This window comes from Ptychodera flava, chromosome 3 (genome assembly GCF_041260155.1).
Source record: "Ptychodera flava strain L36383 chromosome 3, AS_Pfla_20210202, whole genome shotgun sequence".
NCBI classification, from domain to species: Eukaryota; Metazoa; Hemichordata; class Enteropneusta; family Ptychoderidae; genus Ptychodera; species Ptychodera flava.
This window is the reverse complement of record NC_091930.1, coordinates 3,135,987-3,151,834: the sequence shown is the minus strand read 5'-3', so window position 1 is coordinate 3,151,834 and position 15,848 is coordinate 3,135,987. Positions and strand designations below refer to the sequence as shown.

At 35.4% G+C, this 15,848-nt stretch overlaps 1 protein-coding gene across 1 annotated transcript; it reads left to right on the top strand.

Annotated features, from left to right (window-relative positions):
• The first annotated feature begins 148 nt into the window (after positions 1 to 148).
• On the top strand, positions 149 to 6,995 carry LOC139129430 (radial spoke head 1 homolog). The gene is made up of 7 exons (XM_070695065.1): positions 149 to 306; positions 1,703 to 1,816; positions 2,069 to 2,178; positions 2,852 to 3,074; positions 3,699 to 3,770; positions 6,019 to 6,181; positions 6,517 to 6,995. The coding sequence occupies exons 1-7, from the start codon at positions 253 to 255 to the stop codon at positions 6,672 to 6,674; spliced, it is 894 nt and encodes a 297-aa protein (XP_070551166.1). The 5' UTR covers positions 149 to 252; the 3' UTR covers positions 6,675 to 6,995.
• Positions 6,996 to 15,848: the final 8,853 nt, after the last annotated feature.

The following is a 15,848-nucleotide window of genomic DNA, read 5'->3' as shown; positions in this document are numbered from 1 at the left end:
CGTTTGATCTATAAAATTTATTTACTTGAAATTTCACTGTTCATGAGTACATTGTGATTGCACCTTTTCATATTTAAGTCGTATACTTGCCGTACCTGACTCGTACGGACACCCCCATGCTTTGTTTCCATAGGCCCCTAGCAACCACCGGGGTAAGCAGTTGTTTGCTTCATTGACAACTGCCATATTGCGAAGCAGTGTTCGTTCATCTCTCTCGAATTTCAGTGAAACTTCGTGTTAACATCAGACAAAATGTCCGATCTTGGCTCAGAATACGATGAAGAAGACCAGGGGCCATACCTAGGTGTAAGTATTCCGGACAAATCTCATTATTTTGCAAAGAAAACGTATACATATCGTAATCATAACATACATTCGAAAGTTCGATGTCTGCACTTCTGTTGGTTGGTTGGCGAGCTCACATTACATAGTCACCACCGGTATTAAAAATGCTGTTGTTTTTGAATTTTGACGTTGAGAAATGCAGGAAAGTACTAAGTGAGGGTTTTTGATAAGCTGGCATAAATTCGAATTTTTAACGTTGAAATAAAATGTGAGAAACGGTCAAAGTCACATAAGACGTTTCTGCCTGAGATACCATACCAAAGCGTGAAATACGTTGCAGTGTTGTTCAGTACTTCAACTCGAGTGCCTATATCTCTGTACGATAAATCTTGATTACAAAGCGATCAATACTACGGATCACTTCGGGATAATGTAGGTATTTCTCTGTCGCAAAGTACTCGTGTAAAATATTTTCGATGTCGAGTGTATTTTTTTATTGAAAGCCTGTTGCTGGGAAGTACCACAACACCCCATGGTAACTTAAGCTTTCATCAGATTATCATAATCACAGTGGGTTGGATTGGATTTGATGCATGGTCTAATGCACAAATTATTCGTTACTTCACTTAGCCCTGGGTATTTACTGAGATTTACTTCAAACCGTGTTGCATTTGTTTATCACCAACACTTTTTACAGGGCAGAAATCGCTATCACAATTCACGTGAACCTCGACAGGTAAAAAAACAGGAGTGACCCCCTCATAGCCAAACCATTGAGATTTTTTTAACTCCCATGCCCCAACCTGAAGCTTGTTGGAGCTAGGATTCACACACCCACCCTAACCATTAAGTTGTTTATGCATGTCAGTGAATTTTTTTTAACCGTGTACAGATTTATGACTTGCCTGTTCCCCCTTGTACTTAGCATGCCATGCATGGTTTCCAATGAGTTTTTCATGTCACTGCATTTGGGGGAAAAGTTTCATGTAAGAATGAAGTTGATGATACTTATAGGGTTTTGTGTTATGCAGAATGTGAATGCATTCCCCCCCCAAAAAAAAAACAAAAAAAAAAAAAACCAAAAAAAAAACAAACCCAATATCACTGTATATATTTAACTTCATATTTTATTGGATAATTTTAAGTTTAGAGAAGCAAAAATGATTTCCAGATTGCACACAATAATTGTTTTAAAAGTGATAGTCACATTACCAATAGTATTATATTTTAATTATACAGTGTTGTTCTCACCATTTGCAATCCCAAGAAGTCAATATTTCAAACCTATAAATTCTCACATGAGAAGGTAAAATCTTTGAAAACAGAGTAGGCTGAAGTCTCGGTGTGACACAGACGTTGCCCTTTCTTTTGACTCTATGGTTGTATTGACCATTGATGATTTGTGGTTGTTGTACAGGAATATGAAGGTGAAAGGAATGAGAAGGAAGAGAGGCATGGAAAAGGAAAAGCAACGTTACCCAACGGTGACACTTACGACGGAATGTATGAACATGGAAAGAGAACTGGACATGTAAGTAATTCATGTGTACACTACAATCACACGTAAAAGATCCACAGCACTACAGATTGTTTGAAGAAATTCTTTTATCGTTTAATAAGCACCATATGTTAAGGTCCGTTGGTGAGTTACATGATTTTTGAAACAATCAAATAAGATCAGCAGCTGGCTCTAGTATTTTTATAATCATTGGTTAAATTCTTAGTTACTGATGAACCTGTTGTTCTATTTTTCCTGACAAGATGCCTTCTCTTTTACTCACAGGGTGTATATAGGTTTAAAAACGGAGCCAGGTACATAGGTGAATACAGACAAAATAAAAAACAAGGTCAAGGTACTTTTATTTATCCAGATGGATCAAAATATGAAGGTGAGTCAATAAGGCACATATAGTATAAACAAATGCAACATAAAGCTGGTAGTGTCAGACCAAAAACCATTAGATTTGGTTATAAAAAACTCTACAATAGAGCAATCTGTATGATATGTTTTCAGGTATACCTGGAGAACAGTGAGTCTGATGTTTGTTTTGAAAAATAAATGGGATTTTCCCAGGATGAGGCCCTTTTATATACTGCAACTCGAAGCAACTTGGCCTGGGGCTTATGATTCAGTTGATTTTTAAAATTGGACTCTTTGGCCCCTTCATCTTCTTTAGTCTTACCTGATGTTGAGATATTGTCTGTGCATTGCAAGTCACAAATGTGCATCTATAACATAGCAAGGCAGAAACACATTAAATTTTAATGTGCAAGAGTTGAAATATTTGTATCTACTACATTTTTCCATGCGAACAACACCAAACTTTGATCAAAGCCTTTGTCTTTGTTGGAATCGGTGGATCTGTAATTCATGGAGACAGCGCAGAAAGGAGTTGATTTATGTTCTGACACCAGCAAATACTTTCCCATGTGACCTGAACATGATTAATACATGTAATATGTTCAGCAATTGAATTAATCCACATTATTGTCATAAACAGAGAGAGAGAGAGAGTCTCATATCATAATCACTAAAATTGGTTCAAATTGTGCCGTCAACAGGCAGTTGGGTAGACGACCAACGCCATGGCTATGGAGTATACACATACGTCAACGGTGACACACTTGAAGGAGAATGGCAGAACCATCAGAAACATGGCCAGGGAGTTTACACATACAAAGAAACCGGAACAAAATACGTCGGCACATACGTCAACGGCAGGCGAGAGGGAGCCGGCGAAATAATCCATCTTAATCACAAATACCAGGGAAACTTTTCAACAGATCATGTAAGTAGTAATTACCAAACGTCTTTTTTGCCCTCTACCGTACATTAACCCTTTGAGCGCCAAAGTCAGTTGTCATCACCTTTTTAAAATGACTATTGTAAATTTTTTTTCAAATTTTTGCCAACATTTTAATAAAAAATTGAAGCCAATGAAGTGTAACGTCCACTTGGTCCAAATTTATCAAAACAATACACAAAAATTCATAAAAGTTGGGGAAATGTGGCACTAAAATTTTGGTGGGAAAAAGTAGCACTCAAGTCAAAAGGTTAATCAGCTTCCATATAACTTTAGTACAAATCATGTAGAAATTGTACTCACCTAGTCGTTCTACTCCAGAATTCAAAGGACATGCATCAATTGTTCTTGTTCTACAGATCCATGGTGGTGCAAACAAACACGCGAACAAACGCATTTGGAAATAAACCTATATTTCCATGCGAGTTCGCATATGTATTTTTCTTTGTAGCACCTGTCTTTTCATTCAGGGATTAAACCATTCTTTACTCCAAAATTACTTCATATGTCAAATTTTGTACAGCTTATTTGCTTGTCAGGAGCTTTGAAATCTTTCTTTTCTTATTGTTAACAAGCTGTGTAATATGCAATTGTACTTTATCTCTACAGCCACAAGGTGTCGGCAAATATGTATTTGACATTGGCTGTGAGCAACACGGTGAATACATTCCAGTAGAACAGGTATGGCAGAGCTCAGTTCTTCTTTCCTGCTTCCTCTTTGCAACATACTTACTATGTAGTCATTCAAACTTTTAGAATGACTGACACACCAAGCATACATTAGGCAAGAAATGACATTATGTTCCTTCACATTATATGTAGAACGACAACCCTTTCACCACTATGGTTTGGCCTAAACTCATGGTAAACAGTGGTGATTGTGGACCTGTCTACTAGAGCATTGGGGAGGATAGGTTAAACTGTGGTGCAGTGAGTTACCGCAGATCAGGTGCAGAAAGAAATCAAGGTGTTGAATTTCATGCTGATGAAGAATACATATTAAAGTTTCATTGGCAATTGGCCTGTAGTATGACAGTGTCAATAGTATCGTAGCTTGCAAAATGAAGTATTGCTTTTTATGCATTCATTAATATCACTAGAGATATGACAAGCGTTTTGTCTTGCCTGAGATTGTCTGTTCTTATCATCTTTAAAACTGTCAATAATCACCATTTCTCTCATTCTTTTCTCTACTCTATTCATAATTTTTCTTTCCAATTTAAATTTGTTGTTCTATCCACTGAAAAGGATTTACCTGTAAGTGATCATTGGTACCGTTATCTTTCATTCTAAACTTGATCTCTAATTAATGCGGTCACTTTCTATTGGACCATGGACAAAATATGTGTGACTGTAATAGAACATTCATTGTTGTGAATTTACATGATTAACTGATTTTGTCAGTGTCACAAGAGACAGGAATATGTAAGACACAGTGACTGATGACAATTGTCTCAATCTGGATTTCAGCATGACTAGGATACACTGCTCTCATTTATGATCAGTTCAGAATTGGGTGACAGAAATTGTCAAGTTTATAACAAGTATTCTCTTTGTCATAACTGGATAATTCAGTTCAGCAACTTTTATTATATTAGTTCTAACAAAAACATTTACAGAACAAACAATATGCAATTCGATTCATAGATGTAAAACTGTTTGTGAATTGTCACTCTGCCTAGTCTTTGTGCAAAACATGTTTAGTAATGAGAACTCTTATTTTTACATACCTCTTAAATAAATTAAAATATTCACATTTGAAAAAATCGTTTTCAATGCAAATGACCAGTAGTTTCTTCACCACCATGGCTTGAGTTATCCATATCATTCCCAAATTTGACTTTAAATACTGACCATATATATTTGATTACCAATTTGTCAGTCTGCTGTGGGAAAGTTAGAGTTACGAGTTCCATTTTGATACTGTTAATACTTACTATAATCATTCTTTTCCAACAATAACAACAACAACAACAACAACTGAATGGCTGCTGCAGGGTTTCATTGTAAGTTAGGACAGAGAGTAGGGTTTCAAAAGCTCCCTACATATGCATGGTTTGAAGTATCACAACGCCTTCCAATCATTCCTCTGATCACGTCAGAGTCACAAACACCAGTGCAAAGGTAGTAGCAAAGGTTTCAGTGTAAAAACTTACTTTTTCCCCTGATCTATGGCACGTCACTCTGGTAAAAAGCTTGCATTTGATGCATGCCAGTGTGGTCCACTCCAGCATATTATTTAACAAGTCTTCATCTTTTAATCATCATTGGTAGATGTGAAACACAAACTGTTGGAGTTTCAAAATATCACTCAACTATTTTTTCTGTGAATAAAATTTTCACATTTTGTCCAAGTTGGTGAGATTTCATTGAAAACAAACAGCTGAAAGTAAGTAGTTTGTAGGAAGGTTTTCGAATTGGAATATCCTCTGCTACAGACCATGATGCTGGCAGGAGTGCCCCACGTTTCAAATGGATTATATGGTACATGGGACCTGAGATTTAAGACTACCTGTACCTGTGATCGTTTGATAAAAAGCTGTGTGCTCTCTGATTCATTGAGTCGGTGTCAGATGTCTGAAACTTTCTCTCAGTCAGCCTTATATCACTACATATGATATGTTGAATTTTCTTGCATCAAAGAGATCCACTTTTTGGGTGAGCCTGAGCTGTGAACTCACACTAAGCAGCGACTATGTTAAAATGCCAAGGAACAAAGAGAGAAAATATTGAGGAAAATTAATCTTTGATTGCAGGTACTGCTGTCAGAAATGCACAGAAAGCATGGTTTTGATGCATGTGTGACACAACTTCAGTAAGCATGCATGAATACAGGTCAATTGCAGTTCATTCTTAAAGCTGAGAATAAATAGGAAAGTGTTGTTTCAAACTGAAGAATGACCTTCTTCTTGATTTTTTTTCTCAATAGCAACAAGGAGGAGAGACTGAGGAGGAAGAACCAGTGACAGTAACCATTCCCAAATGGAAAGCCGGCAAAGTGACGGCGATCACGCTGAGTGTGCCGGGTGAGGAAACGGCACAGGAAGGAGAAGGTGATGCCAAGGAGAGTGAAACAGCGGTTGCAGATGGAGGTGAGTGTATATGGCTACAATTTTTTATACATCCCTTGAACCAGTAGATCAACTGTTCATCTGTGATGAACTAAGATCTTTTGTATCCCACAGATAGCATAGAAACAATGACGTAGTATGCTGACTGCAGTCAGTATTTTGTATTTGCTGTATCATCATAACAGGCCATACAATGCGTTGTATTTATTAAATGTGATTCTTAGCCATTTGTGTGAACTCTCAGAATGTCTAATTGTGCTGTGTGCAGTCATGACCAGTATTCAACCCAAGATCGAATACAGTTGCTTTATACACATGTACATGTATCCATCATGATTTGTCTATCGTCCCTTCAGAAGCAGAACAGCCAGCTGAAGGTGAACCCACTGAGGATGCAGAAGTACCGGCAGCAACAGAACAAGAAGGAAATGAAGCGGAAGATGCACCGGAAGCAGCGGATGAAGCACCGGCAGCGGAAGATGCCGGTGATGATGCAGCAGAGGAGGGAGATTAACTATCCTGTACCATACTGCTGACCTTTGACCTCTGATTCAGGGACTTTCCATGCAACCATCATCCCTGTCCTTGAGGGGTTAACAGAACTGTTTAAAAGCATAACATCATCACAGAGACTTCAAAATATCACATCTCTTTTGTATTGATCAGCCATCCATTTTGTAAAAAAGTATTTTCCGTCCTAGCATCTTTTCTCACCAAACTCTCATAACCCTCAAATGTAAAAAGCAAATATGGAGGATTACTTTCTCTAGTGTTAGTTAGTTGTTGTAAAAGTTAAGACTGGAATAAACAAAAAATTCAAATTGTTCAAATTCAAGCTCAAGTTTCTCCTGTAGTCCTATGTAAATTGTTTTGTATAACATATGAAACAAAGTATCTACTATTTGAAAGTCAAGTTTGATTGTCTATTGTATGTCAGTCAAAATTTCTGATAGGGAGGGAGGTATTCAAGTACGTCATAGGTTGAGGGGTGGGGAAGGGGCTACTCAAAATCACAGAGTTTCTCAAGTTATCAATCTAACACCCAGGCAAAAATTAATGATTACTCCCTAAATGAAGCAAATATATTTGGGCACATGACCTAAAGATCAAACATGATGAAAAAGCACCAAGATACAATACTTTCTATTGTTCTTTTCCCAACAACATGGCTTTATAAATGAAATGAGAGAGTTTTGTCAGTATACCAGGGATATCTGTCTAAAAGTTATGACATAACTTTATCTAGATTTGGATATTCATTCATATAGCGAGGCAGTACATTTTTTTTAAGTGATGTGTTTGTCAGATAAAATGGGAAGAAGTGAATTTCCTCATCAACGACTAATCTACTCTGTTTTTCACAGAAAGGACCATACCTATTTTGAACATCTCTGTTATTTGTCTACCTTCTTCAATTTCATGACTAATTCAGTCGTCAAACTTTTAAAAGAGCAATTTTAAATTTATTTGGTTGAATACATAGTAACTATCTTTATGTTTCAAGTTGAAACTGAAATTTTGAGTGAAATAATCTAGGTGATTTTTGTTGACTACAGTGTGCCATTCTTGTCTGTAGCAACCTTTCAACTGTGAGAAATTAAAGATAAACATAACTCAGAAATACCCACCTTTAGATATAACCAAAGATAGGCAAAACTATATCTCACATGGATTTGTTTTATGTTTGTAAACATTGAACATTACTTTGCCTGCATCATCTAGCTTTTTCAACATACATTTCCTACAAGCTTTTGGGAACTGAGAATGAGGGGAATACTCGAATCCCCAACTTTCTGCTACATAGCACAAGACAGGAACAACACAACTATCAAACACTTAGCATCGGAATAGACATAGAAGAAAATTTCTTTAAAACAATTTTCTCGAATAGACTAAACTATGTATGTATGTATGTATGTATGTATGTATGTATGTATGTATGTATGTAATATGTATGTATGTGTGAGTGTGTGTTTACCATATACATGAATGTATATCCACTCAAATATCTATATCTTTATAATTGATGAACTGGCAAACTTGCTGTTTAGATACGACATGGCATGGGGTCAGGTGTCTTTTTATTTAAATTATGTTGTAAAAATATGCGAATGCGCTAAAAACCCAATGTTGGTGAAAATCTTTTTAATAGTTGCTGGTCAACACATTTAATATTTGGAGTTGTTAAGGCACCTATATGGATGACCTTATGCAGATTTGTTCAAACGATGAACTATGCACATTTGTACTTTTGAAATGTTTGTAATTTTTTGTTAAAATCCTTCTCTGACAAACTTCATACAGGATAGATTTGAAATTTGATCTAAGGTTCATGGTGATTATCTTACTATAATTTTGTCCAAATTGTTGCAAAATTTGCAGCATAATTGAGGGAGTAGTTTTTAGCTACTATAGACTATAGTCTATAGAAAGTATTGGGATGGGTATCCGTCGAGTGTCCGGCGTCAGTCTGTATGTATGTATGTATGTATGTATGTCCGTTTGTGTGGCGTCCGTCCACTCAAATATATTGAGAACCGCAGTACTTACTGATTTGATATTTGTTGTGTAGATGAAAAATATGATTATGAGAAATTATTTTTTTAATTTTTTTTGATATTGTTGAAAATATGCAAATTAGCACAAAAAAGGCGTTTTTAGTAAAAATCTTCTTCTTCATAACCGCTGGTCAGACAGTTTTGTTATTTGGTATACAGGTCCCTAGGGGTAACCCAACTTGGATTTGTACAAATTGTGATGAAATATGCAAATGTGTATTTTTAACGATTTTTGGGGTCATTTTTGGTCAAAACTTAATGTCATCAAAACCGCTCGTCTGACAGCTTTGATATTTGGTATACAGGTTCCTACAGATGAACTAAATATGATATATTGAATATATGGTGAAATCTGCAATTTTGTATTTTTGGTGCAATGTTTGCCATTTTTGGTCAAAAAATGTGTTTCTCAAAACTACTTGTCCGATGCCTTTGATATTTGGTATACGGGTTCCTAGGATTTGTCTTAGTTTGATATATTGATATTTGATGAAATCGTCAATTTTTGTATTTTTGGGTCAATTTTTGCCATTTTTGGTCAAAATATTTGTTTCTCAAAAGTTACTCATCTGATAGCTTTGATATTTGGTATACAGGTTCCTAGGCTTAATTTTAATGTAATATATTTAGGTATGATGAAATCTTCATTTTGTATTTTTGCAGCTAATTTGCCATTTTTGGTCAGGCCATCCTGAAATGAGCTATCAAAGATATCCACCTTCTTCATCAATACATGTGTCACAAAAAGTTATTCTCTACATAACACAGGAGAGCTCTGTCGACTGTTGGGTTGCTTCTTTTTTCAAAACGGCTGGTCAGACAGCTTTAACATTTGGTTAACAGGTCCTTAGGATGACCTTAGTGAGATAATTTCATACAGTCAGGAAATACTGAATTTTTGTATCCATGTCTATAGTAGCTTCAGGGACTTTTGCCCTCTGAATTGGCATTTTTGGTCAAAAATCATCTCAGAATCCGTTCATCAGTACGCTTTAAAATGTAGCATGGATGATCCCGGAGCTGACTTCAGTCCAATTGTCCTTTGAGGCAAAAGTTAGAAAGATTGTATTTTTGGAGAAATTCTAGCAGAGTGGCAGTTGCCATCAGAGTGGCACTTGCCATCCTGATACAATGCAATGTTATGCTGTACTTGGTGAAAAATGCTAATGTTATTCTGTGGAGGGAGTGCTGGTGATGCACAGAACAGCCTAGAAAAATTACTCACTACATTCTGATGTACTGAAAGGTCTCTCATGTTTACTTCATTCTCGCAAGCCAGAGCAATAATTTCCGCTCCGCTGACCTTCGTAGCGCTGAGCTGTTGCCGTAAAGAGGCGCGTGGTTTACGACGATGGTTTACTTGGTTACATAAATTGAACCGAGGGAATGTTGACTGTGGATAGAACGGCCTATCAATGTCCCGGTCACGCTACAAAGTAAGGGTCATAGTAATTTCTTTTAACACAACAATTTGTTTGTTTCCTTGAAATTACTAAGTCTTGATTTGAAATGTACCTGAAATTATGCAATTTATCTCTTTCGAATGCAGAATAGTTGGATGAAAAGTTTTGAGCCTAACTATGTAGGAGCGATACAAGATCAATGAAGCTTGATTTGCATTTATTTCATCTCTCCAGATGACTAACTGCCTGGTTTATTTTCAGTTTGCTGTGTATTTGACTGCTGATACAAGACTTACGGTAGACATTCACAAAAAAAAAAAAAAAAAAAAAAAAAAAAAACCGACGAGGATAGCTGAGTAAAAAAATCTCTTGTTCCATCAGGACAATGCTCAAGCCCACAAGTCAGTCATTGCCATGGCAAAAGTGCATGACTGCGGCTTCAAACTCGTTCCACATCCACCATGTCACCATACCTAGCAACCTCAGACTTTCATCTCTTCCCCAACAAGAAGAAACTGTTAGCTGGAAAGCATTTTGACGATGATGATGACGTCATATCCACCGTTCAGAAATCTTTGACAACCAAGATGAACCTTTTACAAAGCATGGATCCAGGTGCTGCAGCACCACTGGCAGAAGTGTGTAGACCGTAAGGGGGACTATGTTGAAAAAATAAATAGCATAGAAACTCATTCCAGTCGGACTTCATAGTTAGGCCCAAAACTTTTCATCCAACCCTTGTATGACTAGTACAAGTGCGTTATCTCCATGCAGGAGATCCGAGAAACATGTCTTTATATTTAATCATGGTATGCACGTCGTGTATATATGCAGGAGCGTTTTTAAGTACCGTAAAAAACTCTGAAAAAGATGCATGTCTTTAGCATTATCAGATTGATTTCATTACTATCTTTGGGTTTTTTATTAAGTCACAAAGATATCATAGCACAGTAAATATCTTGAAAATTAAGAAGATTAACAATTAACGGTTAAATAAACGAACTGATAGACGTCATTGTTACAAAGACTAGCTATTAAGTCATGCGTTAGGGCATAAGAGTATACCGAACTCAAACTCTTACGATCATCAGCAATGAGAAAATTGCAAAAGTACGTGTTTGAATTTGCTGACAAGGAAGTTCATACTGTTATATGTTCCATGGCACGTAGGTCAGAGTAGCTACTGTGCCATCGGTGCGACTTTAAGAATTTTGCTCATCTGTGGTGAAGTTTTTTCTCTAACATCTGCTAGATTTGTTCCCAAGTTTAGTTGACAGTTTTTCTTAATAAACTTCTGATTATCAGTAAACATGCACCAGTCCGAACCTAATAGAGGAGTGGACTTTGCAGCAGGATGTTGTAGATGATGCACACATGAGGTGAGGAAAAAATAGACAGCAATAAAAAGGGAATATTTAATTCGCACTGTTCTGTTAGTTTGTAGTAAAGCGATTGGCCTTGTAGATCATAACATTCTTCTTTCAAAACTCAGGCTGTACGGTTTCACTGATCACTCACCGATATATTTTCAAATTTTACTCGCCGAGTAGGAAACAATATGTCATGGTCAATGATCACTGTTCTAATGCCACCATTGTATAGGTCGGTGTCCCATAGGGATAAATTCTTAGAATAAAAAAATATCATCACTATTCGTTAATTGTGCATAAAACAAGGCTGTGTTCGCCCAAACATATCAAAATTAATGATAAAGTGATTTGTACTTGTATACGCAGTGTCGTGCTGTTTCTGTAAATAATGTAAACTTTAATTATGTCAAATAAGAAAAATTACTTGTTGTCACGCTAAATTATAGCTGGATAATTCCAATCATGTATCGTACATGAACCCAATGCCCGACAACAATTGTATCTATTATCGAAAGTGAAGCGTTCCTCATACGCTACACTTTTAAAGTGATATTTTACTGCAGCTTTATTGTAACTTACTTCTTATCGTTATAATGTTCTGAGCTCCACGTCGATTTAAAATGTCACCCTCTGCAGCTAGTTAATTACAGAACGTAAAATATCTTTATTCTAGATTGCATTGATTACTTCTCACCTTTCAACTCTGGTTTAATTTTTGATCCTTGTAGTTTAAGCTACAAGAAAGACTGCAACAGATAACATTAATGCTCTTTAAACGAAAACCGTCCTACACGAAATGTACGAACTGTTAATCAGCACATTTCTTGAAATTGAAAGAGCTAATACAGATTATCTGAAAAGGTCATTTTAGATAACAGGAGCAAATAATTTTTAAATTTTTCTTTTATATTCGAGAAAAGTAGAAAGTGAGGATACTTTCAAGGACTCTAAATGAAAAATTCTAAATAGAAAAATTTCAAATAATTTTCGATTCACAATACTGAGCTTTTCTTTTGTTTGCTCTGATACATCGCAGCCCAAACCCATTAGCGTCGAAGTCACTTGTTAAGACTCTGACTAAGTATAATTAAGTAAGGGTTCTGAATTGAATACACAACTAACAACCAAGTGTAAAGCAATGCTTGTACATAAAATTTACAGTAAGTTCGCATGCAACAATGTATAGAAGGTTCAAAAACAATTTAACCTTTGTATAGCCAATTTTTATATATTCAATGCTCGTTTATCTAATTTATCAACTGCATTCAAGATTGAATTGTAGACAAAGTCCTTTCGTTTCAGGTTTGACTGTTGAAAAGATACTCTTGAAATTAAACACTTTCCTTCTGTCACAAAAAATAGGAAGCCCTGGCAGGACCGGCCATGGCATGGTGATTATGTACATCTACTTCATTTTATTTGGCACATTTAAAAACACTTACTGTGAAATATATTTGAATTAGTAAAAAAGCTCTGGTATATTCATCAAATGGAAGGGTAGAACAAAAACTGGACCCATTTTATTTCTTTACGATTACCTGAATTTCATAGACCGATCGTATTTCGAAGACATTTCGTATATGCACTCAGTGAAGTGGATATGCAAGTACCTTTCGTTAGTGTGTAACAATTACCTTGAATTGTTGATAATTCAATTTTATGATTAAAACAGACCATCCAAGATTTGTTAGCTTCCAACTGCTTTATTGCGAAAAAATACGAGCATGCAAGTATGTTTAATGGTGTAGAAGTCTTAACCTTACAAACCAAAACAAACAAAACCAAACAAGATATAACATAGTGCGCAGCAAAATGAATAAGGCATTCATTGCCGTACGATGAGTATAATTTCGAATGGCTAATATCAAATCCCAAACTCCAAAATTTCGACTTACTCAAGGGTACATATTGTTACCTTCTATATCTATAAAAGTGAAGTTTACAATGTGGTCTAATTTGGATTAGGGTTAGCATCATTAGATTTGTAAAATCATAGAGCAATTTTCATATCTGTATTTGGGGACAATTTTCCCCATTTTTGGTCAAAAATCATTTTCTCCCAAACTTTTTGTTGGATTGCTTTGAAACATAACATGCACGATTCTTGGGTTGACTTCTGTCAGGTTTGTTCAAGTTTCAGGTGGGATTTTTAACATATGAAATTTCGGGAAATTTTTCAACATTTTAGATAAAAAAAATCATTTTCACTGAATTAAATATTATGATTGCTTTGAAACTTTGTATGCAGGTACATGGGGATATCCTCAGTTGAGAGTATTCAATTGTGGTGAAATGTTCATAATTGTATTTTTAGGCATTTTTTACCCATTTTTGGTCAAAAAATTCTTTCTCTGTCGAATTACATGTTTGATTGCTCTGAAACTGGGTATGCATGTTCTTAGAGGTTAACTGGGTTGAGTATGTAGTTGATCTGCCGTGTATATACTTTTGGGTAATATTCAAACATCACATTTCTTGCAAAGACATACAATTGTAACCACTATTCTCAAAAGTACATATATGTCAATTATCCAAAATTATTACATTTACAGAAATTGCAAGCCCTATATTTAAAACATTTGTTCATAGTTTTCTTATACTCTCTCATGTATAGTGGATGATCATTTTCTATGAAAGCCTAAATCAAATATCTTGTAGACACATACACATGCATTTGTACCTGCCATGCACTTCAATGGAGTACATTTGCATCAAGTATTATATATATATATATATATATATATATATATTATATATTATATATATATATATATATATATATATAAATATATAATATATATATATATATATATATATATATATATATATATATATATATATATATATATATATATATATATATATATATATATATACTTGTTTTTTAGGGCTTTAATAGTTTTGCAAAAATTGGTGACTCTCCCAAAAGGCATGCATAAAAATTTCATGACTCTTCAAAATTACTTGAAACGGCGTTACGCCCTGGATATTCCGATCAAGCCCTTCGGCTTTGGAATACCATAAGTCAGCTGAGACTAGTTAATCAAAAAACGCCTACTGATGCATTTATAAATGAATCAATTGAAGAACTTGCCTTGGAAATATGACTATTCAAACTCCTGATGACATTACAGAATAGGTATGCGTTAGATATTAAAAGGTAGTATCGAACATCAAGGCCAGAACTGCTAAATACTTTTTCTGTGCGTACATCTGTGATAACATTTGGCTATATGATACTTTTAGGGAGACTTTGAAAAATTTCGATCTTACAGATATGGGGAATTTAAATTTTTGTAGGTACTGAGGGGATCTGAAAACTATCAATCGCCATTCCTTGCACCCCCACCATTATATATGATTGCAGGTTTATAATTTTTTCTTCTGTATTGTTGTAGAATAAAAGTCATTGAAGATCACCGGATTTCGGGTTACTCGTGTTCCAATTCCACCGTAAGCCTGAAGGCCCATGTGATGGTTGTGTTCACACATATTGCAGGAACAGAGTCAACACGAACTTGTAAGTCCATCATAAAGTGAGATCACCAAAATGCGCCTCCGAGCTTTCTTAGTAAACCTGTAAAAGAAAGCAAGTTTTCAAACGTCAGCAATGTCAACAATATGAATACGATTACATCGACTCATATCTTGATACCATTTTCAGTCTCAAAATATTAGAAAACGTGAGAGTAAACCGAATTTGCGATCATGAATACTGCAAAATTGGGGCCATCTGATTTGCAATTCATCACAAGACTAAAGGAAATGCACGGTGAACATGTAAACTCTGACATATCTGTGAACAAAAAGTCGAAGTCATGCGCTCCCACGTTTTACCCCACCTCAAGTGTTTACATCCCATTTCACCTCCGGCCTGTAGGCAACACTCAAAGTACCTGTTTTGATTTGCAATGTTTATACAACAGTAATCGAAAAATGGACTGTAAGCAAATGTCTTATTTCTGAATTTTAGAAAATTGAAAGGGTAATAGAGAATATAAAGAAAGGTTTCAAGCTCAATATTAATCATAATATTTGTCTCAATTTTCTTATAACTCCTTTCAGCGAAATAGTCATTAATATATTGTACAATGAATTTGTCAGGCAAGGCAACAGAGACGTTAAAAGATTTTTTATAGTTTTGTTTACCTCTGAATCATTACCAATAATTCTATGAGGATGAAAGTTATAGCAATTTATTTTATCTCGCGAAATAACACAGTCCGATATCATTATCTTCAATTAAGTATTCACTTTGTAATCAAACAATGTCACAGTTGCTGATAAAACGGTTTGTAAGTTGATGCAGCAAGTGCTTAACTTAAAAATATTTTTTGTCTTTATTTTCATGACCATT